General features: G+C 33.9%; 5 protein-coding genes and 1 pseudogene across 5 annotated transcripts; 2 read left to right on the top strand and 4 right to left on the bottom strand.

Moving 5' to 3' along the window:
- Positions 1-170: 170 nt before the first annotated feature.
- Positions 171-2,027, bottom strand: LOC18103510 (tetrahydroberberine oxidase-like; annotated as a pseudogene).
- Positions 2,028-2,938: 911 nt separating this feature from the next.
- On the bottom strand, positions 2,939-4,829 carry LOC18103509 (tetrahydroberberine oxidase-like). The gene has a single exon (XM_006377881.3). The coding sequence runs from the start codon at positions 4,617-4,619 to the stop codon at positions 3,009-3,011; it is 1,611 nt and encodes a 536-aa protein (XP_006377943.3). The 5' UTR covers positions 4,620-4,829; the 3' UTR covers positions 2,939-3,008.
- Positions 4,830-6,488: 1,659 nt separating this feature from the next.
- Positions 6,489-7,623, top strand: LOC18103508 (putative germin-like protein 2-2). Its single transcript, XM_006377880.3, has 2 exons — positions 6,489-6,857; positions 7,003-7,623. The coding sequence occupies exons 1-2, from the start codon at positions 6,740-6,742 to the stop codon at positions 7,524-7,526; spliced, it is 642 nt and encodes a 213-aa protein (XP_006377942.3). The 5' UTR covers positions 6,489-6,739; the 3' UTR covers positions 7,527-7,623.
- Positions 7,624-8,100: 477 nt separating this feature from the next.
- Positions 8,101-11,414, bottom strand: LOC18103507 (tubulin beta chain). The gene is made up of 3 exons (XM_006377879.3): positions 10,773-11,414; positions 9,718-9,987; positions 8,101-9,173 (listed from the first exon to the last, which is right to left on the bottom strand). Exons 1-3 carry the CDS (start codon positions 11,164-11,166, stop codon positions 8,500-8,502), a joined length of 1,338 nt encoding a protein of 445 aa, XP_006377941.1. The 5' UTR covers positions 11,167-11,414; the 3' UTR covers positions 8,101-8,499.
- Positions 11,415-18,707: 7,293 nt separating this feature from the next.
- On the top strand, positions 18,708-20,526 carry LOC18103506 (uncharacterized). The gene has a single exon (XM_052445457.1). It carries the CDS (start codon positions 18,873-18,875, stop codon positions 20,325-20,327), a length of 1,455 nt encoding a protein of 484 aa, XP_052301417.1. The 5' UTR covers positions 18,708-18,872; the 3' UTR covers positions 20,328-20,526.
- A 3,401-nt stretch (positions 20,527-23,927) lies between these two features.
- On the bottom strand, positions 23,928-24,721 carry LOC18103504 (putative germin-like protein 2-3). Its single transcript, XM_006377876.3, has 2 exons — positions 24,607-24,721; positions 23,928-24,463 (listed from the first exon to the last, which is right to left on the bottom strand). Exons 1-2 carry the CDS (start codon positions 24,719-24,721, stop codon positions 23,928-23,930), a joined length of 651 nt encoding a protein of 216 aa, XP_006377938.1.
- Between the last annotated feature and the right edge of the window lie 2,495 nt (positions 24,722-27,216).

The raw sequence follows: 27,216 nt of genomic DNA, 5'->3' as shown, positions 1-27,216 counted from the left end.
TATTATCAGAAGACCCATTAGACACTTCCGAATTTTCTCTTGAAAGCCTTTGATACATATCCCACTTCAAGAGCATAAGCATTGACCAAGACCAATTCTTCGTTATGCCAAGGGAGAAGATCGAACTATAAGAATACAAGAGCAACATATCATATTTAATTTGAATGAAATCTCACAATTTAGATCATCATAGAAGGAAATTTTATTCATTCAAATCACATATCTCCATTGACCATACTTATTTTTATTACAATGATCAAAATATTGGACCATGCATGAAATGCCATGCAATAAATGTTGATGAAGTAAACTTTATAGACATCTAAAACAGAAAATTATGTTATTAGTGTGATGAATCTTCTTCCAACCCTGTATGTGTTATCCCCCTCCGATCACCAGGACGGGAGAGGTGGAATACTCTGCTCATTTCTGAAGAAATTAGCAGGATCAACAGCAGTCTTCACGCGTACCAGCTTGTCAAAGTTGTTCTTGAAATACTTCCTACCCCAAATGCTTGCTTGTTCATAACTTGTGTTGCCTGCCAGGCTATTCATTCCAATGTCAAGATCCCTATAATTGATATATGCTTCTCGAGGATTTTTCGAAACGTAAGGAGTCATGTAACTGTAAAGCCTTCTAATCCAATCAACGTGCCTTTTAGATGCCTCCTTGCCTTCTTCACTCCAAGACACCTGATGCTCAATCTTGTATATATTTCCAGCTCTATGTGGAAATGGAGAGCTAGACTCAGAAATCTGGTCCATCTTTCCTCCATAAGGAACTAATAGCAGTCTAGGTGTTTCAATGTCCTCTTCCAAGAACCTTTCAAATATACCTTCCAAAGCAATTTCAGGCATAGGTTCCTTGACGTAATCAGATTTCGCTTTGTAATTTGTTACAAATCGAGGAGTCCTATCAAGCAACAGTTCCAAAGATGTATTACCTGGAAATCTGTTAAGGATGATAGCCTCAATCCAGCTTGTTTCAAGGCAATCATCTTTTGCTAAACCAAGCTCGGGGAAGCTCTCATTCATCAATTGAAGAAGCTTGTCCACCCCTCCAAGAAAGAAACCTGCAAATGTAGCCTGTATTGTTGGATTTCCTTGACTGGAATTAACTCTTCTTATATATGTCGTGATCATGAGATCTTCATGGAGCTTATTTGCAATGTATTGCCACCGATGGATAAGTTGGGTTGCATTTTGCTCCAAGGTTCTTAAGACATTGAAGACTGTCAACGTAGGTGGAACTTCAACCAATTTTATTTTCCACGCAATAACCACTCCAAAGCTGTTTCCTCCACCTCCTCGAAGGGCCCAAAACAAATCTTCTCCCATCGATATTCTATCAAGAACTCTACCATTAGCATCAATTAATTCTGCATCAATTACGTTATCCGCAGCAAGACCATATTTACGAAGCAGCGCTCCATACCCTCCACCACTCAAGTGTCCCCCAACACCCATAGTAGGGCAAATACCTGCTGGGAAGGCAAGTGTTCTACCTTTTTTAGCAATGTGATAGTAAAGTTCCCCTACAGTTGCACCAGCCTGAACCCATGCAGTTTTATTAGTTACATCAATGGTGACTGATCGAAAATTGATTAGATCAAGGATGACAAACGGCAGAACAGACATGTAAGAGAGACCCTCAAAATCATGGCCACCACTTCGAATTCTAATTTGTAAATTATTTTTCTGGGAACAACGAATGGCAGCCTGAATGTGTGATACATTCGTCGGTGTAACAATGACAAGAGGCTTTAGGGTAGTAGAATTGAACCTAAGGTTTCGTATTGCGAAATGCAACACAGAAGGATATGAAGAGTCATTCTGGGTGTAAATGACTTTGGAAATGTCTGTGGAGTCTTCAACGTAAAGGGAAAAACATTCAATAAAATCTTCATGAGTGTGAGCTGAAGTCACCCATGAGAATGAAAAGAGAAGAACAAACAGAAGTGGCAGCATTGAAGAACTAAGAGAAATCATTTCGATCATTTGATTTTTAGCATAGAGCCCTGCTGGGAACCATCTTATTTATAGAACTGAGGAGAAGTGCTACCATAGGAAGAAAGAGAAATTTGTAATAACAGATTAAAAGTAGAAAAAGTAAATTAATCGATGTTTGAACTTGCGTCGCAAGAAACTTGAAGTTGAAGAATGACTGCAAATAACAAAGTATTTCCTCCAGGACTATCGGTTATCTGCATTGACAACAAATCAAGATGAAAGCTATTAAATTGTGTTCAAATGGAGATGATCCTATTTTATAACGTAGTATACGAAACGGTATCTCATCATCCACACATGCAACGAGCCTTTCTGAAATTTCTTTCCAAGATTCTGACCTTTTCCTTCCAATTTTGATTAGTTAATTCCCAAACTTCTGAATTTTGATTCACCAAACTTCTTTTACTTAATTATTTCAATTAGTCAATAATGTAAGCACATTTAATCAACATATGAAATTAAAGAATGCTTATAATATTGCAATTCATTGGAATTTCTATGTTATTATGAGTCATTTTCAAAGGTTTGGAGTTTTAAAGTCTCACCATTAATTCATGTTTTGGTCAAAGTTTTTAACATTTACCCCTTGTATTTTCTTTCTGATTTGGAAATTACTCTGTTTTCTCTGTTTTCCTTTTGAAACCACCCTGTTTTCCTCTGTTTCAGCTCTCTGTTTCTGTCTTCAACTATGAGTAAACCAGTCAGAAACACTACGTCGAATTGCAATACTCAGCAGCAAGAACCTGTAGAATGTGCTGGCTGTAGAGGAAAAGCCTTTTTCATTACAAAATCTGGATAACCGATGTTAATTTTTCACTGAGCTAACTAGCCAAGGGACAAAGTGAAAGATATGGGAACACAATTTTTCACCAAGCTAATTAGACTGTGTATGCGTGAAATCGCAGGCCACAAATTGTGATAAAAATGAAGGAAAAAAACTATTTTTGACAACATCTTTATTATCATTTAATTTCATCTCCCCCTATCTCCCTCCTTTTGCTAGGAAGAGAGAGGTGGGATGCTTTGTTCATTTCTAAAGAAATTAGCAGGATCAACTCTAGTCTTCACAGACACTAACCTATCAAAGTTATTGTCAAAGTATTTGATACCCCAAATACTTGCTTGTCGATAACTTGTGTTTCCTTGAATATTGTTTATGCCTATGTCAAGATCCCTATAATTGACATATGCAGCTCGAGGGTTTTTTGAAACATAAGGAGTTAAGTAATCGTAAAGCCTTCTGATCCAGCTTATATGCCTCTTAGATGCCTCGTTGCCTTCTTCATCCCAAAACACCAAGTGTTGAATCTTGTACAGATTCCCGGATCGATGTGGAAATGGAATGCTAGTTTCTGAGATCTCATCCATTTTTCCTCCATAAGGAGCCCAGACCATTTGAGGCGTGTCGATATCTGCTTCAAGGAATCGTTCCCAAATCCCTTCTAATGCAGTTTCCGGCATAGGTTCTTTAACATAGTCAGATTTTCCTTTGAAGTTTCTGTTAGTTAGAGGAGTCCTAGCTAGCAAAACATCCGAGGATGCATTACTTGGGAATCCGACAACATAAAGGACAGACTTGATCCAGCTCATTTCGATGCAATCTTCTTTAACCAAACCGAGCTCGGGAAAGCTCTCTTGCATCAACGGAAGGAGTCTATCAACTCCACCAAGAAACAAGGAAGTGAATGCAGCTAATATTGTTGTCTTTCCTTCTTCACTAGAATTGATTCTCCTTAGGACTAAGGCAATAGTGAGATCTTTGTGAAGCTTACTCGCAACCGATTGCCACCGATGGACAAGGTTTGTCGCATTTTGTTCCAAGGTTCTTGGGACAGTGAAGACAGTCACTGTAGGTGGAACTGGAACCAACTTCAATTTCCATGCGACAACAACACCGAAAGTATTTCCTCCACCGCCTCGAATGGCCCAAAATAGATCTTCTCCCATCGATGCTCTGTCAAGGATTCTACCTTTAACATCAATCAGTTGAGCATCAATGACATTGTCGGCAGCAAGGCCATATTTCCGCATCATCATGCCATATCCTCCTCCACTAATGTGACCACCAACACCAATAGTAGGCCAAATTCCTGCTGGAAAGGCAAGAGTTCTATTCTTCTCAGCAATTCTATAGTAAACTTCGCCGAGAGATGCACCAGCCTGGACCCATGCAGTTTTATGCCTTGCATCAACTGCGACTTTTCGAAGATTGATTAGATCAACGATCACAAATGGGAGTGAATATGATACATAAGAAAGGCCCTCATAATCATGGCCACCACTCCGAATTCTAATATGCAAGTTTTGCTTTCGGGAGCAATAAATCGCAGCCTGAACGTGGGATACATTCGTTGGCGTAAAGATAACTACAGGTTCTGGATCAGAAGTTGTATTGAACCTATTGTTTTGAACCGAGAACTGCAAGACAGAAGAATATGAGGGGCTTGTTGGGGTGTAAATGAGCTTAGAAATGGCTGTGGAGTCTTGAAAATGAAAGGAAAGACACTGAAGAAAACCCTCATGAGGATGGGCTAGGGTTAACCATGAGAAAGATAAGAGAAGAAGAAACAATAATGGCAACAAGGAAGAGTTTAGAGAAGCCATCTCCATTGTTTTTTGAGCATGGGGAACCTGCAAGAGATTGACTTTATTCAGGCGAACTGATCAGCTTCTTGTCAACAGCAAGTGGGAGTTATAAACTATTTTGATCAGTAATTGAGGAACCATATAATTCAAGTTTGACCATTATTCATGTTTTTGGCTTTTAAATATTGCTCTGCTTCTATCAACACTACCAAGAACTTACCTAATCTAAGTCGAAAAGTATTCAGACATGGAAGTTTAGAGCAATGCTTATTGTAGTCATCATGAGCATATGCAGAGTCGTGTGTTATAAGTCATTGCATAAGGTATTTTAATTACAATGCCTTATGTTAAACCAAAAGCATTGAAAAACTGCTTTCCTCGGTTATTGCACATTTCCTCACACAAATCTTTGATTAGTCAAAGCTCAAGCATTGGAATTTTGTTTTTAAGAAAATAGAAATAATATTTAATATAATAATAATTCAGTGAATCTCCTTGCTTGATCTTGCCGCTAAGAGAGTCCAAATATTTTATTTTTTTATTTGGCATGTTCTAGAAAGTTTTTAAGGAGCTTGACCACAATCAAATGTTAATTATAATTAAGTCCTTGTAGTTTAATAAAATAAATCAATTAATTTCTATAATATCAAAAATGATTAAATGGTCCTTTGATTAGGGTTGACCATAATAGTATTTTGTACTAAAAAACTCTTTCATCCTATCTAATTATTTCTATCTTTTCTATTTTTTTTAAATAAAGAAGAAATCAAAATAAGTTGAAAACAAGCATAAAATGGAATAATGGTTGAATTTTAAATGAATTTAAAAATATAGAGATTAAATATATAGTTTCTAAAAATACAAGGACTAACTAATTATTTTAACTAAACTACAAGTAGTACTACACCGTTTGGGAACGCGGTGCAAACCGCGTTCCCAATAAATTTAAATTTTTTTTTTTTGCTAAAATTTAATATGTTTTGTATGTTTTGGATCGTTTTGATGTGCTGATGTCAAAAATAATTTTTAAAAAATAAAAAAAATCATTAGCATGCATTTCAACACAAAAAATTATTTGAAAAGCAACTGCGATCACACTGTAAAATAAATAATAACAGGAAGTCATCCTTAGCTTATGCATAGTGCCATGCTTGGTTTCTTCATTTTATCATGAAAAATGGTTGAATATCATAGCATTTGAAAGGAGGAGAAATATTAGGTAGCGTTGAATTACTATTACGAGATAAAATTCAATTGTTTTGAGATAAAATAAATAGAGATAATAAAAATAGAATAGATATTTTTTATATATTTTATATTTTAAAAATATAAAATTCTTTCTAAAACTATTCAAGATACAATTTATTTTATGTTGGTGTCTTTTTAATTAAATATATTTTTATTTATTTTATATATATTATATATATTTTAAAACAATTATCAAACCAACTCTATTACGTGTGTTTGGCATTGCGTTTTGAAAGCGTTTTTAAAAAAGATTGAAATTTTTTTTATTTTTTTCTTTGTTTCAAATTAATATTTTTTTGATGTTTGTAAATCATTTTGATATGTTAATGTTAAAAATAATTTTTAAAAAATAAAAAAATATTATTTTAATATATTTTAAAATGAAAAGTCTTTTAAAAACAACCATTACTTCATTTTTAAATTTTTGAGGTTTTAAACAAGCACAAGGACAGCTTTGAGGGGGATTTTAATTATTGAAAAGTATCTTGACTTTACACACAAGAATCAACCAAAAAATAATGGAGATAAATCTTGGGATTTGTTAGAGAAGTTCATGGAATTAATTGATTTATCTTATTATAAATATAATTGATTTCTTTCTCTGTTTTAATATATAATATCCATTACAGAATTTGACTACTGAATTTCATTTCCCTTTTTACCTTTCCATATTCTTCGAATCTGAGATTTTAATTTCTTAGCTAACAAATTTATTCCCACATAATATCCGAAATCAAATAAGAACTTAATGCATCGATTCTCAAATCGTAAAGAATTTAAAATAAATCCATATCTACCCTACAAAATTCACTATACATATTAGTCCTTGAAAGAATAGCACTCAAATCTCCAGTCACTTCTGTTTCTGCCTCAATCTCCATCCCCAAGCAATCCAAATGGCTTCCCAGATCTTGGTGATTGTTAGCTTCCTAGCCATCTCCTGTTCCTTGGCCGCTGCCGGCATTGAGCCTGGTCCACTGCAAGATTTCTGTGTTGCAGATCCTACTAGCTCAGGTGGGGGTCTAATTGATTTACTCAAAATTACACTGCAATTAATTAGCTTTAATCATATTCAAGAAATAAATTATGCTTTCATTTTATTTTTAGCCAAGTCTAGTGAGTGCTCCCACTAACATATTCTTTTGTGATTATGGCCTAGCTTGCCTGGATCCGAAGCTGGTAAAGCCTGATAATTTTTTCTCTGGAGGCTTCCATGTTCCTGGCAACACATCAAACCCCTCTGGCTCCTCTGTTACATCAGCTTCTGTCGCCCAAATACCAGGCCTAAACACCCTTGGACTCACACTCATTCGCTTTGACTTCGCACAAGGTGGTCTCGTCACTCCTCACATTCACCCTCGTGCAAGTGAGATTCTTACCGTCTTGGAAGGCAGCCTCCTTGTTGGGTTTGTGTCCTCTTTCCCGGAAAACAGGCTCTTTTCCAAGGTCCTTGAGCAGGGAGACGTCTTTGTTTTTCCCATAGGACTTGCTCATTTCTTGAGTAATGTGGGCAACGGAACTGCTGCTGCTATTGCTTCTTTGAACAGCCAGAACCCTGGTTTTATTGCTATTCCTAGCAATATATTTGGAACCAATCCACCCATTGGTGATGATGTTCTAGCCAAGGCTTATAATGTCGACAAGTCCATTGTTGAGAAACTTAGAGCACAGTTCCACAGTTAAATTCTGAATTTTCCTTGTTCATGCATGGTTGGTGTTGCTTTCACGAGTTTGTAATAAAAAATAATGCAAGAAAATAAAATTATTCCATATATTAACAAGCAAGGAACAACTCATTGGCATTTCCTTGTTCTTACGACTCTTGGTGCATGTGTAATCTACCAGCCTTGTCTTGGGTACCCCAAAGACATGGGCATTGGACGGCGGCAAGTTTCCTTCGAAGACTAAATTCTTGGACTGTCGATCCATCGCCATATATAGGAAGAGTTCCTGCGTACATACTACATCAATGATCAATGCTGTACGTAGTTTACCAGTCTCTTTTTAGTACCCCAAAGAATTGATATGGCTAGCCACATTTTGTTGCTACTGCAAGTTTTCTAGCCATCATTTGTGCCCTGGCCACTGCCTTTGATCCTAGCCCATTGCAAGATTTTTGTGTTGCAGATCCTACTGGCTCTGGTTGTCCATAAACCCTATATTTTTATTTATTTTGTTTCCTTTTCATTATCTTATCTAGTCGGTTATGGTCTCCACGATTTTTAAAAAAAGAAGAAATAAAAGCACTCATTGCAAGTTTTTAAAGATACAAACATTCAAATCGAAAAACTAAAGATATACACTCAAATAGGAAAAAAAATTACAATTCCCCCCTTGCAACACTAATGGCATTTATAATGCCACGAGAACCTGCCTTGCTAAGAAAACCATGCCTATCACACAAATTAATCCAAGGAAAAATGCTACAAGTTTGAAGTGATAGATGACCAAACACTCGTCTACTAAATACAAGACATCCATCATTCAAATTTAAAAGCAAAAGGAGTCACGAAATCCCATCTTCAATACAAGGAACCACAACCCATACATCAGCAAGTCAATCTAGTTTGACCCCCCAATGAGAAACATTTCACTCACTTAAATAGAGCCAGGGAAATACATACTTGAGACATAGTGAAAAGAATTTCAAGCTATCTTAAGTATCATGTTCCTCTTCCTCTTCCTCCTCGTACTCCTCTTCATCGATAGTTGCATCCTGGTATTGCTGATACTCAGCAACCAGATCGTTCATGTTACTCTCAGCCTCAGTAAATTCCATCTCGTCCATTCCCTCGCCAGTGTACCAGTGCAAGAAAGCCTTGCGCCTGAACATAGCTGTGAATTGTTCACTGACACGCCTGAACATCTCCTGGATTGAAGTTGAATTCCCTATGAAAGTGGATGCCATCTTCAGACCCTTCGGTGGGATGTCACATACACTGGACTTTACATTGTTGGGAATCCACTCAACAAAGTATGACGAGTTCTTGTTCTGGACATTTATCATTTGTTCATCGACCTCTTTAGTGCTCATCTTACCACGGAACATGGCTGAAGCAGTTAGATAACGGCCATGACGTGGGTCAGCAGCACACATCATGTTCTTGGCATCCCACATTTGCTGGGTTAGTTCAGGCACAGTCAGAGCACGGTATTGCTGTGATCCTCTTGATGTCAAGGGTGCAAATCCAACCATGAAGAAATGAAGACGAGGGAATGGGATAAGGTTAACTGCGAGCTTTCGTAGGTCAGAGTTCAGCTGTCCTGGGAAGCGAAGGCAGCATGTGACACCGCTCATGGTGGCAGAAATGAGATGGTTAAGATCCCCAACTGGGATATGGCAAAACAAAACATAAGGTACCAGAGTCAGATCATGATGCTTCAAAACCTTACATGGAACATACATGCATGTGTTTGGGCATGTTCATGTACACATATCATGCATCTGTTCGTATGAATTACATGTGTATTATCTGCAATCAAATTGAGCTGAAGATATTGCATATTCTGGAAGAGGGAAGAAGAATAAGTGAACAGCAAGCTGTACAATAGAAGTTGTTGTTGTCATCTTTATTTGTGGGGCATAGGGGGTGGTGGTTGTCTAGGTTAGAGGCAAGGAGAGACAGCAAACCATGTGGATTTAAATACCAATAAAAAATAAGAAGTCACAAGCAATCAATTCCCTATCAACCACCAATGAGAACGAGAAGTGAGCAGCCAACTAAGAACTAAGCATTTTATTATTGTTGTCCATCTCAACATTCATTTTCAATCTTTAGGTAGAAAAGGCCAGATGGTTCTTTTAATTAATTCCAGATTTAATATCTTTAAATTATGTCTTTCAGTTCACAGAAAGCGCTTTCAATTAACTTACAAGTGGGGGTAGCAAGCTTGAGAGTGCGGAAGCAGATGTCATACAAAGCTTCATTGTCCAAAACCATGCATTCATCAGCGTTTTCTACAAGCTGGTGGACAGAAAGAGTTGCATTGTATGGTTCAACAACAGTGTCAGATACCTTAGGTGAAGGGAAGACGGAAAATGTCAACATCATGCGATCAGGATACTCCTCACGAATTTTAGAAATAAGAAGAGTTCCCATGCCAGAACCAGTGCCTCCACCCAAAGAATGGCAAACTTGAAATCCTGTTCCACCAAATATATTAAATGATTCTTGAAAACAGACAGGAAAACTAAAAATGTAGCATCAATGAGAAAGGACAGTTCTAGATAGAACTTAAATTTAAGAGAAAAAACAATGATGGTATACCAATCAAATGACCACAAATTAAAGAGAAACACGGAAAATTGCAAACAAAAACCAAATCATGAAAAAGATAGAAACCAAACTTCCAACCATGAGTATAAACCACACTTGAATCTAAATAGACCTTGTTACATACTTCAAGTCCCGGAAGATCATTTTCTCATTATCTGTTATCAGCTGTGAAAACCAACGACACAAGTTTCCAGCCAAAAAAAATTCAGAACTAGCCTAGCATATGGAGCAGTCAGCAAAACCAGAAAACAGGATTTAGTCCAGCATTACGATGTCATTGAACAACATGAAAGAACAAGTCATGGAGGCACCATCATAAACACACATTTAGCTTCCCAGCAAGCTAAACAAAACAAAAATGAAAAGCCCCTCATTTTCATAATACAAAAAATCAACGGCACCAAGAAAAATCTCAAAAAACCTGAATATAAGACCAGATCCAATCAAACCCACTTGTATTCTTTGTATTCTAACAAACTAACCAAAACCATTTAAAAAAATAGATATATCCAATCAAAACAATCCAAAGCCATTTCTCAAAGCATTAATCCCTCCCAATGCAATATCAAACAAGCAAAATAAACAAAACTCACAAGGGTTCAATCAAAACAACACAAAAGGCACTAAAAAAGACATCTTTAAAAAAAATTACCTTGCAAGCAATCACAATTTTCAGCTTCTTTCCTGACAACATCAAGAACAGAATCAATCAATTCAGCTCCTTCAGTGTAATGCCCTTTAGCCCAGTTATTACCAGCACCGGATTGGCCAAAAACGAAGTTATCAGGCCTAAAAATCTGTCCAAAAGGACCAGATCTGACTGAATCCATGGTACCAGGTTCAAGATCCATAAGAACAGCACGTGGCACATATCTTCCACCACTTGCTTCATTGTAATACACATTAATCCTCTCCAATTGAAGATCTGAGTCTCCACTGTACCTCCCTGACTGATCAATCCCATGTTCATCACAGATCACCTCCCAAAACTTGGCCCCAATTTGATTCCCACATTGACCCCCTTGAATGTGAAGGATTTCTCTCATTTTGGCACCAAAGTTTGCACCTCTTTGGGGTTCCTGAAATGGTTTTTAAGTGGGATCTGAAGGGGAGAGGGAATTGAGGAGGAAGGAGTGGAGGAGAGCATATAAAGGAGGTTTCTTTGGGTCTTTGAGGTGATTTTATTGGTTACTTGCATGGGATGGGGTTCAGGATGTGTTTTTTCTAATCATTTTTGGTTGCAAGTGAGTTGGAATGTACGTTTGAGTGTTCTGGAAGGAATCACCTGATCAGTTTATGTCTAACATGACAAGTTTATCCCTTGGGATCATATTGTCTTTATAATGTGTATTTTAATTAAGGCTTAAAGACTGTTTGTAACAAATTTTCTATTTCTGATTAATTTAAATCTAATTAATAAATAAATTCAATTTAAATATTAAAAAATAGAATTCAAATTTTTTTAGATTACTTGCATTGCTGTGGTCTTATTTCTTCAAATATCTATTAAAAATAGATAAATAATTATTTTAGAAAATAATACTAATTTTTTCTTTTTAGTGTAATAAAACAGAAAAGTTAATATTTGATTTCTTTTTATATATTGAATCTCTTAATATTTAAAATATTTCAAAAGTAAAATTTCATTAAAACTTCTTAATTGAACTCAATTGTTGTTATTGAATTAATTATTGTTAGCTTAGAGAAACTGTTATAGGATTAATTATTGTTATTTTGTGTTGATTATTGATGTAATAATTAGATAATTTTGAATTTCAAACTTTTTATAAATATCTAATAGTACAATGGTGATTAGATTAAGAATTAAGATTTTATAACTATTTCTAAATATCAACAACTAATCCCATAACAAGTGCTCCAAGTGCCACTTAATATTAAAATAATAACCATCTAGTAGGTAATTCAGTGGTAAGAGTTTGGGACCAAAAGATTTGCTCTCCCTGTGGTCTCAGATTCAAGCCTTATGGTTGCTAACATGATGACCACTAGAGACTTACATGTTCGTTAACTTCAGAGCTCGTGAGATTAATCGAGGTGCGCGCAAACTGACTCAGACACCCACGTTAATCAAAATATATAAAATAGTTAACGGTGCATTGATTTAATTTTTTAGAGAGATCCATTCCACAAAGTTAATGTCATAAATTGTTGATATTATTTGAGAAATAAATTTGAATTATTTCTTATATGTACAAGCAATAGTAGACCATTAAAAAAATACTAAATTGTTGGTGGTATTTGATGAAAATACGTGCTGAAACTAGTGGCATTAGGGCTGGCTGGCTACCTTTGGGATTACACAGCAAGAAATTTGTAACAAGCTGGTGTTTTCAAGATGAGATATGAACTTAAAGCAATAAAGTTTTAATTTGGAAAAGAAAAAATCTAACTTTTTATTTTTATTTTTTGGGAAAGATAAGATCCACTCTGCTCTCCAATGTTTCTCAGTCGCAAGTCCCAGCTGTGGTAACTGTTCATACTTCCTTAGTTCTCACTTTCTCAAGTTTTCTGATACTTCGATCTCAGTCAAGAGGAGGGCTAGGAATGCAGGCAACCCCACCATTGATGAATGAATCAAAAGCTTGGAAAGTTCATCTCTTCCAATTTTGCTCGGAGAGTAGAATAAGGGCAACACCAAAACAGAAGTCATTGGATTTGAACAAATTCCTGGCATGATGAGAGCTCGTGCTCAGAAAGTTTGGTAGGCCTTAGTTCATAATGGCCTCAAAACCAAAACCCTGTTCCCAAAAAAAGACATTTGGACCAAGTCCTAGGTAAAAGATGTTGAACAGAAATAAGTTGAGTAGCATTTGGAATCCATGAAAATGGACTAGGCCTGTGATGCCATTTTTGCTAAAAGCAAACCCATCTAATAAACCATACACTACCGACGGGCTGGCCTGGGTGATGCAACATTAGATGACTTTTAAGGTGCGATGGGAACGCAGTTGAAATCGTGTTTTTTAGAAATTTAATTTTTTTTATTTAAAATTAATATTTTTTTATGTTTTTAAATAATTTTGATATACTAATGTCAAAATTAATTTTTAAAAAATAAAAAAATATATTATTTTGAAATGAAAAACATTTTGAAAAGCAACCGCAACCACACTCTCAAACACACTCTTAATATGAAAAACTTAACTACAAGTTCTCAGACGAAACAATAACTATTTAATGTTTAAGTTAGTAAATATAAGATAAAATGTGCAAGGAATATAGAGCATTGGAGAAATGTGAAAGGCACATTAAAAGTTGAGTGGTTGATTATTGTGTCTTGTTGTATTATTAATGAAGAGATTAGTGGCCATAAGTAATTGGAGAGAAAAGTAGATGCCCATACAGGAAGTAGTCATTGACGAGAAAGATGGTGTTGCACTAATAATTTGTGAGTCAGTTAAAGAGACTATAGCACCATTCTAATTTTATTGAAGAGGTTGGTGCTCGTAAGTAATTGGAGAGGGAAGTAGGTGCCCATACAAAAGGTAGTCATTAATAAGAAAAATGGTGTCACACTAATTTATGAGTCTAGAGTGGAGAATATAGCACCATACTAATTTTATTGGAGGTTAAAATTATGTCTTTAGCCATGTGATAGGAAATTCAAGGGTGCATAAGAGTATTATTGTAAAATTATATTTATTAAATATAATTAAAAAAACATGCTAATGCATGCACGACATGAGCCAGCGTGTAGAGGCCCCCCGCACCGTTTGGGTGACATTTGAAAGGTCTCGGCATCCCGAGTTAGATAAGACGACGCATGTACTAAGATTCGTGGTGGTTTTGCATTAGCAGCCATTTCTTTCCCCCTCAACTTCTCTCTCCTTCACCTAGATTTTCGCAACAACCCCTTAAAAATTCAAGAACAACCCTTTAATTTGTTGGTTCTTCAGATATAATCCCTTTTTCTTTTTATTATGATTTTTTTATCTTGAATAATATATTGAATTTGATCCCTATTATTTTAATTTTGATTTTTTTTGTTTGGAATCATGTTTTTCAATTGATTTTGTTTTACGATTTCACTTTCATTTGCTTTTTTCCTATTAAATTTTATCCCTCTTTTTTTTGTGAATTTTTTAGCCTTGACAAGTTTTTATTTTAAATCATAAATGATTTTATTTATGATTTCACCCTCCTTTGATTTTTTTTCCTATCAAATTTAATCCTTATTCTTTTTATTGCTATTTTTTTTTTACTTTAACAACTTATTAAAATTTATATTTTAAAATTGGCTCATAATAAACTCCTTGATTGGATGCGAATTCAGGGTTTCATGGATTGCAAGTTTTTCAAATTTGACAAGGTTTATGTATTTGCTCAGGTTTACTAGGTTTTTATAAATGTTTTTCAATTTTCACCCTCTATGACATTTTTATTTTTAAAATTTGGTTATCATTCTTTTAATTGTTATTTTTTTTTATCTTTAAAATTTGGTTCTCATTCTTTTAATTGTTATTTTTTTTATCTTTAAAATTTGGCCTCGTTCTTTTAATTATTTTTTATTTTATTTGGCACCATTTTTTTAAAAAATTTAAAATTGCATTCTCCTTGGGTTTTTTTATATTAAATTTTATCCTCGCTATTTTTTATTGATTTTTTAAGAATTAGGCTTCTTAACTGAATCTAGGTCAAATATTTTACGGGTTGCAACTTTTAGAAATTAAACCAAGTTTAAAAGATTCGCCGGGTTTTCTTGGTTTTTTTTCTTTTTCTAAATTGATGTTTTCTTATTTTTTTTATTTTTTTAAGTATTTTTTTCTTTTTTTACATTTTGATTCTATTGAGTTAACCCTCAATAATTTTTTTCTATTTCACCCCCTAATATTTTTTAATCCATGAATAATCTATCAAATTATTATTTTTTTAATTTAACATTCTATAATTTTTTAATCTTTCAAATTTGGTCATCATTCTCTTAATTGCAATTTATTTTGTTTGGGGTCATTTTTAGTTTTTCAAATTTCATCCTCCTCGGGTATTTTTCTATCAAATTTTATCCTTGTTTTTTTGTTTTTTTTTCCTTGTACAAGTTTTTTTATTAATGGTTTTTACGTGTCTTCATCCTTAAAAATTAAATTTGTTAAGAGTTAAGTTTCTTAATAAACCCAGATCCAAGATTTCACAATTTACAGGTTTTAGAGATTAGATCAAGTTCAGGAGGTTCATCCGGGTTTGTTTAAGTTTTTTTTATCTTCTTTTTAGCTTATTTTTAATTTATTTTTTGTTTTTTTTTTATTTTCTTGGTTTGATTCTATTGGGTTAGCTCTCTATAATGTTTTCTAGTATTACCTCCTACCATTTCTTAATCTATAAATAACCTATCAAAATGTTTTTCAATTTCATACCCTATGATTTTTTTTATCTTTTAAAATTGATACTCATTCTTTTAATTGCTATTTATTTTGTTTGAGATTATTTTAATTTTTTTCAAATTTCATCATTTTTATCTGTTTTTCTCTCAAATTTTATCCTCATTCTTTTTGTTCTTTTTTTTTTTTGCTTTTTCAAGTTTATTTATTAATATATTTTTTAATGATTTCATCCTTTAAAATTAAAATGTTTGACAATTAAGTTTTTTGATTGAAATCAAGTCCATGATTCAATAAGTTGCAAGTTTTTAATATTAGACCAGGTTTAGAAGGTTCGCCTGAGTTTTTTTAGTTTTTTTTCCTTCTTTTTTTTACTCTGAGTTTTCATCTCTTTTTTGTTTTGAAGTCTTGCTTCTTTTTTTTTATGGTTTTTCTTTTATTGGGTTAGCATTAAGTTGTTTACTAATCCAAATAAGCTCATGTATGGTTATGTTAATCTTCTATTTTTTTGTCAATTTTGTTTTTTTTGTTTTTTTTATATTATTTAAATTGTCATTTAAACCATTTACTCGAGACTTGGGTTTTTTAAATCTAGAACTTTTTTTACGTCAAATGTTTTTTTCTTGGCCCATAGCATGCACGGACAACATATCTAATAATTTTCTATAATAAAAAATCAATCACTTAATTTTTATAGACTAAATTATAGTCAATTTATTGAAAAACAAATTAAAGATCCCTTCTTTCTTGAACCTTGTGGAATGCCAAATATCAATTTATCATTTTTCATTCATTTTAAACTCCACACATGTAACATATTGACCTGAAAAACTTGAGATATAAACATGATTCAAACCGAGTTTCTAATTAAATCACGCATGCATTGTTTTAAGACTCAGTTTGGATTGGTGGGTTGACTTGTAATTCGGGTGACTCGAGGTCTAGATTAGACCGGGTTTCAACAAAAACATAGGAAGAATTGACTCAGTGGCCCAATAAAAAATCAAGGATGGCCCCTGGTCAAAATCTGCTGACTTTTTTTTAATTGCTTTTTTAAAAATAATATTATTTTTGTTTTTTTATAAGATAAAAAATCAAGTTAACCCAAATTAACTCACATTAATCTACCTAACTCATAACATATGAGTTGTCTCGAGTTGACTCTTGAATAGGAGTTAAAAACTATAGAATTAAGACCACTATTTTAATACCAATCGGATTCAAAAGATTGAACCTTGAACTAGGATTTAGGTTCGGTCATGTTCCAAAAAAAAAAATTTAAATAAATCAATCCACCCTAGTTCAATTTACCTGCCCATGACTTATCTTGGATCAATCGTGGAATCAGGATTAAAAACTACATATACAAGACATTAATCTATTAAAACTCAAATTACACAACCAAGTTTTTAATAACCCGATGAAGTTCCACTAATTAACACTAAATGCTTTAAAAAAATAATGTAATTTTAATTGAAAACAATTCTAATTTACCTTATAACCCACAAATTAACTGAATAATTCATCAACCTAGATTTTTTTAAAAAACATGGTGACAAGACAAGTACATTTAATGATTAATGGTTACAGTAAAATGTACGATACTGAACAGCTGGAACCAAGCCCAAAGACCACGCCTTGCAGAAAGCGAACAAAAAAGACCAAAACGCAGTCAAACATCATCAACACCATGTTGACAGTCACTTTAACTTGTGTTTCACCCTTTGTCTTTTCAATTATCCTGTCACAGAAACCCCCACTTGACTCTGAACTACTTTCATGACTGACTGGGCCCTACTTTCTCTCTCCTCTGAGCTGTCCACATTCCCCATCATCCAGCTTAGCCATGTCCCTTTCCACTTTTGGTCCAAAATCCTCTCTTCTTTCTTCTTAATCTTGATTTTCCACCGTTTGATTCTAATCAAAATGCCATTTGGGTCCCATTAAGGAAATATCCTCGCGTTCGTCCATAAATTAGGCGGCTTGTTTTGAATTGATTATTGACTTGTCCACCTTGTTTTATTATCTAGCTTAGCGCCTTTTTTTTTAAAAAAATATTAATATATTAAAATAATTTAAAAACTATTAATTTAATATCTTTTTAAAAATAAACACAATTTGAAAAAGCCCTTATAAAAAGAAAAAACTACTCCCGCCGTTTAGGAACTTAATTAAATGCTTAATGGCCCTATGGGAAGAATGCTTAATTCTTTCTCAAATGGAATCCAATCATGGCCTTATGGAAAGAATGGTTTGTTTTCTTTCCTTTTTCTTTTTCTAAAAAAACACCTTTTTCATGAATGGACGATTCTCTCCTAAATCACCGTGGGGGACATGATATTTACGCTCAAATATCATGATATTAATGCTTTAATTAATATAAAGCTTGATTTAGGTAAACCAAGCGTAACTAAATTCGTTTCAAATTACCTTTCAAAGATTTTATTTTTTAATTTTACTTTACTTTATCTAGTTAATTCAAATTAAAAAAATTCACCAAACGGTATTATTTTAATTTTTTTTAATTATTTAGACTTAGTTTTGTTGAACTTCACTCAGATTAGATTATATCAATAAAATATCAAATCAATATACTAAATTAATATTTAAAATAATTTCAAAAGAAACTTAACTCTTATCAAATTCTTGTAAAATAAAGTTTAATAACTATGATTTTATTTTTTATAATTCAATTCTAAATATAACTCACAAAGTTTAAAGGGAATGAAAGACATAAAATAACAAAACATCAACCGTTAACAACTCAAACAATTTTCCTACTAAATAGAGACGCTGTAAAACAGGTAAAAATCCAGCCTTTGGCAGCAAGAATAGCCAAAATTAGCAAAGCAACCACCACCAATTCCCTTGCCAAGCTGTAGTATTCCACCATATTTCACCACCTTATTAGGTAAATGCAAGCCCTTTTAGACCCCAAAACCTCTTTTTTTTTTTAAAAAAAAAAAAAAACCTAAATTCTCTATACTAAAAAAACAGAGATTAAGACTCCACTTTAACTTTTGTCTAATTATATTTTTAAAGTTTTTTTTTAGTTTTAAATTATTTTTTTTGTATTTTAATATCGTTTTAATATACTATTATTAAAAATTAATTTTAATAAATTAAAAAATATTATTTTAAAATATCATGAATTATTAAAAGTTAAACAATCTCATCAACAGCGCACACGCGTTTCCACAGTAATTTCTTCCCATTTCCCCCCCCTCTATCGTATCTCCCTTATTATCTCCTATAGGTTTCTAACCTTTTTATCAGCACAATAAAATACAAAACAAGACATTTTTATAGGATGCTTGTAAGAGAACAAGATCACACAAATTCTCTTCAAATTCTATATTTTTAGGGAAAATTCCCATCCGGGCATCCTTCAAAATCCAATCTTTTTTGATGCGAACATGCCTTTTCCGTGGAAGAAGGACAAAGTTGCAAGATTTTCACGTATTGTGGCAGATCTTCAGTCGCCAAAAAGAGGGAATTCTCTTGTTGTTGAGACTGGTTTCCCTACTTCTCTTGTTGATCTCTTTGTCAAGAACCGTGAAAGGTTAAAGAAACCAACTGGCAAGAAGAAGAAGAAGAAGAAGAGACAACAGCAGTTGCAAGAGGTGGAGGAGGAACTTGTAATCTCTGATCCTATTTTTGTATCAAGTTCTATAGAGTTGGTGGATTCACCAGGGCCTATTCAGAATTTGGAGAATATGGAGAGTTTTGATGTATGTGATTTGGTGAGTCAGTTATTGCCTGTTGTTGAAGATGATGAAGATGTTGAAGATGTTGAAGATGTTGATGATGTTAAGGTTACTGATAAGAAATGTTGGAATGAGAAAGAGAAACGTTTGTTATTTGTGGTTTTGAAGATGTTTTTGGTGGTGGTTTTGGGTTTAAGTACTAAAAAGCTTGTAGTTGGGATAACAATGTCTGCTTTTGTGCTTATTTTTCTTGAATATGTTGGAAAGCATGTGTTATGTTTCTTGAAACCATGTCTCAATGTAGAGATAGTCTTAGAACTATTTGTCGAAAGGGTTTCTTCAGCATTTCTGATGTTGAAAGGAGTAAGGAAATGTGATGATTCAAGAAAAGAATTGATCATTCAAGAGATAGAACAAGAAGAAGATGTTGGGATTGATTCTTGTGATTTAATTGAGACTCTTGAAATGAAGTCTTCCCTCGAGGAAACTCAAGCTCTAGAATTTAATTTTGATAGGATTGTGCCAGTTGAAGCAAATAGGGGAGCTGAATCAAGAATGGATTTGCTCGTTTGTGATTGGAGAATTATGGAGGTAGAGGAAGATAAAAGTGGAGTTTTGGTATGCGAAAAAGAGCGAAGCCGAAAATCAAAAATCAGAAGAAAGATCATAAAGAAATTGGTGCCAAAGAAGTTGCGGGCTATAAAGAAGGCGAAAAAGAGCAAGGGGCAAGAACCAGATGTCGGTAGTGAATCATCTAGTTGTTGGGGAGACGATGAGATGGGGATAATTGAAGTGCTAGAAGATGGTGACAAACAAGGGTTTGAAAACAAAGGCAAGGCCTTGCTATCAAAGTTGGAGGAAGAGGAAGAGGAAGAGGAAGAAGAAGAAGAGGGAATAAAAGAGAGGAGAAAAGGAAAAGAACCTGATCAAGGAAATTCTAGCTCTAGCACTGGATGGCAGGCTGAAACGGAAGTAGTAGTAGTTGATAAAAAGGGCAGTTCAGATTATCTGATTCTCTTTTTTGTTGCTCTTGCTGGTCTTGTAGGAGGTCGGAGTCTATCCCTTGTGCTTACACTTGCATCATGTTTGCTGATAAAATTGATTGGAAGATTTAGATGTGTAAACGAGCCAGTGAATAGGTCCCGAGCTTCAATCTCAAGCTAGGATCTTGGGTGATTTTTGCTGTTTTTGCTTCCAGGGAAAGTGTTCTTCACGTCTCAAAACTGTATTACAAAAGTCTGATGAGCAATTCCAATCTTTTTTTGCTGGGATTCCAACCTGAGGTGTTGTAACTGTAAATTTACAGACACAGAATCAAGATTCATAAATACTTTCATTTCCTAAATTGTGGAAATTTGTTGTATACTTGTCTTGGTTTTATTTCAGTTTAAGAAGCACCATCAAGTCTGCAATTTATTTATGTCAACCGCTAGACCAGCAGAAATGTTCAGCTCAAATGCATTAACCATATCTGTACCGCAAAAGAACTGTAAAACGCATGTATCAGCCAAATGTAGTCTTCTTTACCTTTAGAGTTACTAGTTCCTCTAATTTATTCACAACGGTAGCGCGTCTGGTTATTGTCACAAGAGACAACACAGTGTAGATAAGAAGGATAGGAGATGGTGAAGAAAAGATACAGAACAAGGGACGTTGACGGTTGACTGTTTTAGTACGGTTTTTAGAAAATTGTCAACAAGATTTAATAAATTATTTTAATTTTAATTTACATTGAATATTAAAATTAATAATAATATAATAATTCTAGTTATAAAATTGATTTGGTCATTTGTCTAGACTAGTCAGAGTTTAAAAAAATAAAAAACCTGATCATGTTAAAAATTCAGTTTAACTTGCGATCCAGTTACTTTATTTTTTAGAAAGGAAATTTTGGTCAAAAGGTGGATAAATATGTTGGATCACCTTTCCGATGAGCATGAAATTGTTTGGAGTAGCCTTTACCGTGCAGGTTACCTGAACCAAGTGTTGTTGATTGCTGTGCCTTAGTGTTCCATTGATAGGAAAGGTTAGGGCTTGCAAGTAATTAGCGAAAAAAGTTGGTGCCCGTTAGAAAAACAAGTTCATGAAAGGACACCACACTGATAATTCGTCCATTCATAAGCTTAGGATATTTCTTGGAGGTAATAACACTATGTTGTTTTGGGTGTCAATCAATGTTCCTTCAAAATTTGTACGGGATTGGGATTCGGTCTAAGATATATTTGTTTTCCGAAATTTACTTTTTGAAAAATCATTTTCCAAACTTTTCTGTGTTTGTTTATTATTAGAAAAGTTGGTCAACGGAAACACTTTCCGGTCAACGGAAAATACTTTCCAGTCAAAAAAAAATTTGGTTTGGTTTCCAGGAAAATGTTTTCCCTTTTGGCTGTGTTTGTTTTCCGGAAAGTGATTTCCGGGAAACCACTTTCCAAACTTTCCTGTGTTTGTTTGCCATTAGAAACGTTGGTCAACGGAAAACACTTTCCAGTCAAAGAAAAATTTAGCTTGGTTTTCAGGAAAGTGTTTTCCTGGAAAATTTGGGCGGAAAACACTTTCCGGAAGTTGTGAAAAATTTAAAAATATCATTATTTGCTAATTATATCAAATTTGATCCTCAAACTTTTGATTGATATATATAATTTGTTTTGAATATTTATTTTTCAATTCCATCTCTTAAAATTTAATTTTTATATTAATTTTGGTCCTTATTTTTATAATTGCTATTTGCTTTTTCCTTATCATTTTTTTATTGAAATTTTTTATCTATCAAATTTGATCCTCATTCTTTTGATTGTTACTTATTTTATTTGAAATAATTTATGAAATGTTAATTATTATTATTTTAATTTCTTCACCTTTCATTTTTTTTTTAATTTTTTAGATTTGATCTCTATTATTTTGATTATTATTTATTTTATTTGAGATAATTTATGAAATTATATTTTTTTCAATTTCATTCTCTTTCAACTTTTTAATTTGTAAGATTTGTTCCTCATTATTTTAATAAACTTGAGAAAAATAAAACATTAATAAGTTATTTTCCAGCTCATTTTTCATGACATAACCAAACACTGGAAAGTGTTTTCCAACTTATTTTCCATCATTACATACCAAACATCGAAAAATACCTTCCCGGAATTCACTTTCCAAAAGAAAACTACTTTCCAACAAACAAACGGGGCCTAGGATAGCTGAGATGAGGCTTTGAATCCAAGCAAGCTAGACCAGTAACTCTCTGCTGCCATACGAAAAACAAAATGTAAGAACATATAAATAGCATGTTGATCATGTACTGATTAATGTATTGGAAAGAGCAGAAGCAAAAACATTTGAAACAAATTTTTAAGGAATTAAAGCTACTGTACAATGATCGCTTACAATTCAGTAAGGTCCCTGACCTGGACGAGTAGGATCTGCGACACAGAAATCATGCAGCGGACCAGGCTCAAAGGCAATGGCCAAGGTACAAGCAATGGCTACTAAACTCACAACAAATATCATGTGTTTAGCCATTTTGATTCTTTGAGGTATTATTAGCAGCAGGTTGATAAGCCTTTGTTCAAGTAATTTGAAGTTGTGAAATCGTCGCTCCATCAACTCTTACATATGCATATGATGAAGCGCGGCTCAGAAATTAAAGAATTAGACCTTGAACGAGTTAGCTGCCGTCCAATGTCAGCACTAGAATTGAGAGAGTCTGGCATCTTCAATTCAAGCCGAATATAGCTACAGAAGTACATCCCTTTATTCCAAATGGCTTCCTCTGTGTAAGGGTTACGATACCTTGCATCCCTGTCACTATTCGCCTTCCTGTTCTTCCCAGCTTCTGAAAAAGTCCTCAGGTACTTGGAATTAGGCTTAAGAATACAAGATATGCTCAACATGATTTGAGTTCGGTTTCATATGATCGAACTGTGTCATGTGTTGTTGCTATTGATTTCATTAGTGCCACATTAGCAAATCTTCTTAATCATTTAGTTCACGCAGAGGATGTCTTCTTCCATCTCAGAACTAAAACTAACCCTGCACTAAATAACTTTGAATAATTCTAGAGAAACGCATGGAACAATATGTTTCGGGCCTGCCAAGGTTGATTAAGATCAATTTTTAACAAATGCATGAAAACTGCTAGAGTGTTTCAAAATTAAACTTGATAGTATATGCAACCAAAACTGTGAAAGTACTCTGTTACTGTAATGGAATTTTCAGTCAAGTCATTTGGAGTCAGGAGTGCAAAACTGCTAAAGTAGCAAGGTTTATTCTTTCTATGGTAGTTCTGCTGAAACACGCTGCATTTTCTAATGCAGTGACCTAGTATTTAGAGTATGTGGAATTAACTCAATCGAAGTCAGGAATTATGTGGTGTATGTCAAGTTCTATTGAGGAAATATTCTGGCAATTGAGCACTTTGGCCACTGCAACATGCAGAAGAAAGATTAGTGCATTGCCTTTTGTCACCATTTGGACTAACTGGACCTTCAGGAATGAAATTGTGTTCAATCATCAGATGTTTTCTCATTTATATTATGTAAGCTTATTATATGGCTGGAAGAATTTGGTGTGGCAATTACAGTCATAAAGCAGCATTATCTGATCAAACTATAAATTATTGCAAACTTTATGGAAGTCTTAGGAACATTTTGTAAGTAAATGATACAAATCGTCAAACGTTAGAATAAATGAGGACTAGACAAATGTAAGAAATCACCGTAAGAAACATATTGGTAAGAAAGGAGAAATTCTTCAATTCAGGATCTCGACCGTCTAGAATTGAGCTTGAAGTTTTTCAATGACTGACGTGTCCACCTGCAAAGCCCTGGCTAGAATGTCTCCAGGAATACTTGGTGTGGATCCAAATAGAGTATTTGGAATGAGAACAACACCAGCGTTTTGGCTGCTTAAGGCAGAGATTGAGAAAGCACTTCCATGGCCAACATTTCTCTGGAAATGTACAAGTCCAATTGGAAACACAAACACATCACCCTTCTCAAGGACCTTAGTAATGAGCCTGTTTTCAGGGTTAGAAGTCACAAAGCCAACGAGGAGTTTGCCTTCTAAGACTGTTAGAATTTCAGTGGCTCGAGGGTGCGTGTGAGGAGGGATCAGACCCCACGGTGCATAGTCGATACGGGCCATTGAGATTCCAAGGGTGTTGAGTCCAGGTAATTGGCCTACAAAGACTGGTGTAACTGCAGAGCCAAGGGAATTTGATGTATTGCCAGGAATATGGAGTCCACTAAAGGAAAAGTGGTTGGCTTGCACCATCTTCGGGTCCAAGCAAGCTAGACCATTAACTTTTGCTGCCATATGAAAAAAATATTTGTAAGAAACAAGAGCCGAACATCTGACATGTACTGATTAATAGTCTGGAAAGAGCAGAAGCTAAAACATGCATCGTTTTTTATGCAATTAAAGCTACTTTATAAATTAGTAAGATCCTGACCTGAGCTAGTAGGATCTGCAACGCAGAAATCTTGCAATGGACTAGGCTCAAAGGCAGTAACCATGGCACAAGCAATGACTAGTAAACTTGCAATAACCAAAAGGTGATTAGCCATTTTGATTCTTCGAAGTATTGTTAGAGAGAGACTGATGAAGTAAGTTTGAGATGGAAAAGGATGGTTACAAGAACTCTTATATATAGTGAACATAGAGTGCAGATAAGCATTGGCATTAAAGGATGGATCAGAGTTTCAGGACTCCGTCTTTGAAGATATGATTAGCTGCTATCCAGTGTCTATATGTGTTGAAAGAGTCTGCCATCTTCCATACAATCTGAAAATATAACCAGAAGAAAATCATTTTGATCCAGATGTCTTGTTTTCTCCTAGGATGATCAATAAAATATGTGACTACAAAATCCTATTACGGGATGTGTTACACATATGAGTCCAATTTCTGTTTGTCTTACTAACATAGCCTCATATGCTCTGTGAGTTTAAGAGACTAGGTCAATCAACTCAGTTGTGCAAGTCTTGTACTCATGTGAATCCAAGCTTGAGTGGAAAATGGAAAAATAATGCTGTAGAACTGGTCATGAAATCCTTGTTTTGGACATAGGCTGTTGTCTGGGAAAGAATCTCAGTATGGTTTGATATGGACAAACCGTCTCATATGTTGTCGGTATTGGTAGTGAGATGGGGAAATTTCTTAGAAATTTTTTGCATAATAATGTTTATTGTATTATTTAAGAATTTTAGGTTTTGAAGATTTCAAGAAGAGTTTAAGATGTAATTTAGTAAAATAAGCATATTTTTTTATCTGGTTGTTGGATCAAGTTCAAATTTTAATAAATGATTCTGAAGACCTAGTTTCTTTTCAGGTTAAAATTTTACGATGATCGTAGATTGAGAATGCCATCAAATAAAATTTGGAATCTATTGTGATTTTTATTGTTGTATGTGAATTATTTTTTCCACTTAGAACATGACTTTTAATTTAATTAATATTTTATTATTTAATAATCTTAATGCTAAATAAGTTCTATTAGTTAGGTAAGTTTTAATTAGAAATCATTTCCTATAAATAATTTTAGGTCTAGAACTAACATACATATAGATATCTAGTTTATTTTATGAACATTCAGATTTAGCATAGTTTTATCTACGCTATTCACCACGTCAATCGGTATCAGAGTAAATTGACCTTTTGATAGACAAAAACGACAACAACGTTATTGCAAATACTCCTCTACTTGTAAATGTTTCATCTACTATTGGTGAATAAAAAATCAAAAAAGCTTCTAAATTTGTATCACGTAGTGATTCTCAAGGTCTTGAATTAAGTACTATAAAAAAAACTAGAACAAGTTGTTGGAATTGCTTAGGAGGCTAAAGTTGGTATCAACAAGGACTTAAGTGTGGATGTGTCATCCAAACCAAGCTTATCGATATTATAAAATTATCAAATTGGTTGATAGGGAAGACGTTAACTAAAGTTGTTATTATCTCAAAAGATAGTTTCATGTGAGGCTTTTTTGGGTCTCGATAAGTTTTGTTTAGATTCATAAATTTTACATGATCATATCTTTGCTGAAATTAGATTTGAGATATTTGGAGCAACTATCTCATGAATAAATGGGTGACAATGTTATATTCAAAGTATCTTTTCCTTCAAAATGGTTGAGTTCAATTTTGACAGTTGTAACTCGAGGGCGAGTTTTTAAAAAATAGAAGGGACTTATGAAATGAAGAGATTTCTTCTATGATCTTGGTATCAAAATGTTTACTACATTATTTTATTAACCATCAAGATTTTCAAGTCAAGAGCTTAAGAAGAAAACCGATTCATTGATTAGAAAAGCATTTCAAGAGGTGCAACCGGTGATTCTTGACATTACAATGTGCATGTGTGTGGACACCATTGTAATGTTTTTTGTTTGAGGTTATTTTGAAGTACTGAAGCTTAATTACTCTGTCAGGATATAATTTTTTCTGTTTGGAATGAGGTCTTGTTTCTCTTAATCTCTGTTTGTTTTTGCATACGTTTTAAAAGTATGTTTGATTCGTCAAAGGCTTAACTCCGAACATTGTTAGTTACAACACTCTTATAACATCTTTTCAAGAATATGCACACCAATGGCAACCTCCCAAATTTATTTACCTGCTCAATAATCAGTTTCCTGAAGACTTGCTCCAGTGTTCCTTGATTGGTTCAATGAGGAAAATCAATTGATAATTCTCCCTAATTGTTGGTGCTCTAAGGTTCAGTAATTTTTAAGCTTAAAAACGGCATAGCAGACGCTAGCTACATCATTCAGAGTCTGAATCTCAAGGCCTGCAGGCTTTTGCCACAAACATTCTCACCAGCATGTAGCCGATTGAATGGAAACTTCAAGAAAAGATGAAAACTAATGAAAACTAGTGGATATTTTGCCCAAAGTAATCATAAATGGATATTCAAGAAAAGATAAAAACTAATAAAACTATTAAAAAAAATATAAGACAAGACTTATTGTCAAAGGATTTAAACAACAAAAAGGTGTGGACTATTTTGACACGTGAATTCCATAAGAATATTAATAGTCATTCCAACTATGAATAAGCTTAAAATA

This window comes from Populus trichocarpa, chromosome 11, assembly GCF_000002775.5.
Source record: "Populus trichocarpa isolate Nisqually-1 chromosome 11, P.trichocarpa_v4.1, whole genome shotgun sequence".
Lineage (NCBI taxonomy): Eukaryota > Viridiplantae > Streptophyta > Magnoliopsida > Malpighiales > Salicaceae > Populus > Populus trichocarpa.
The sequence above is the reverse complement of the archived record's forward strand: the minus strand, read 5'-3'. Positions and strand labels throughout refer to the sequence as shown.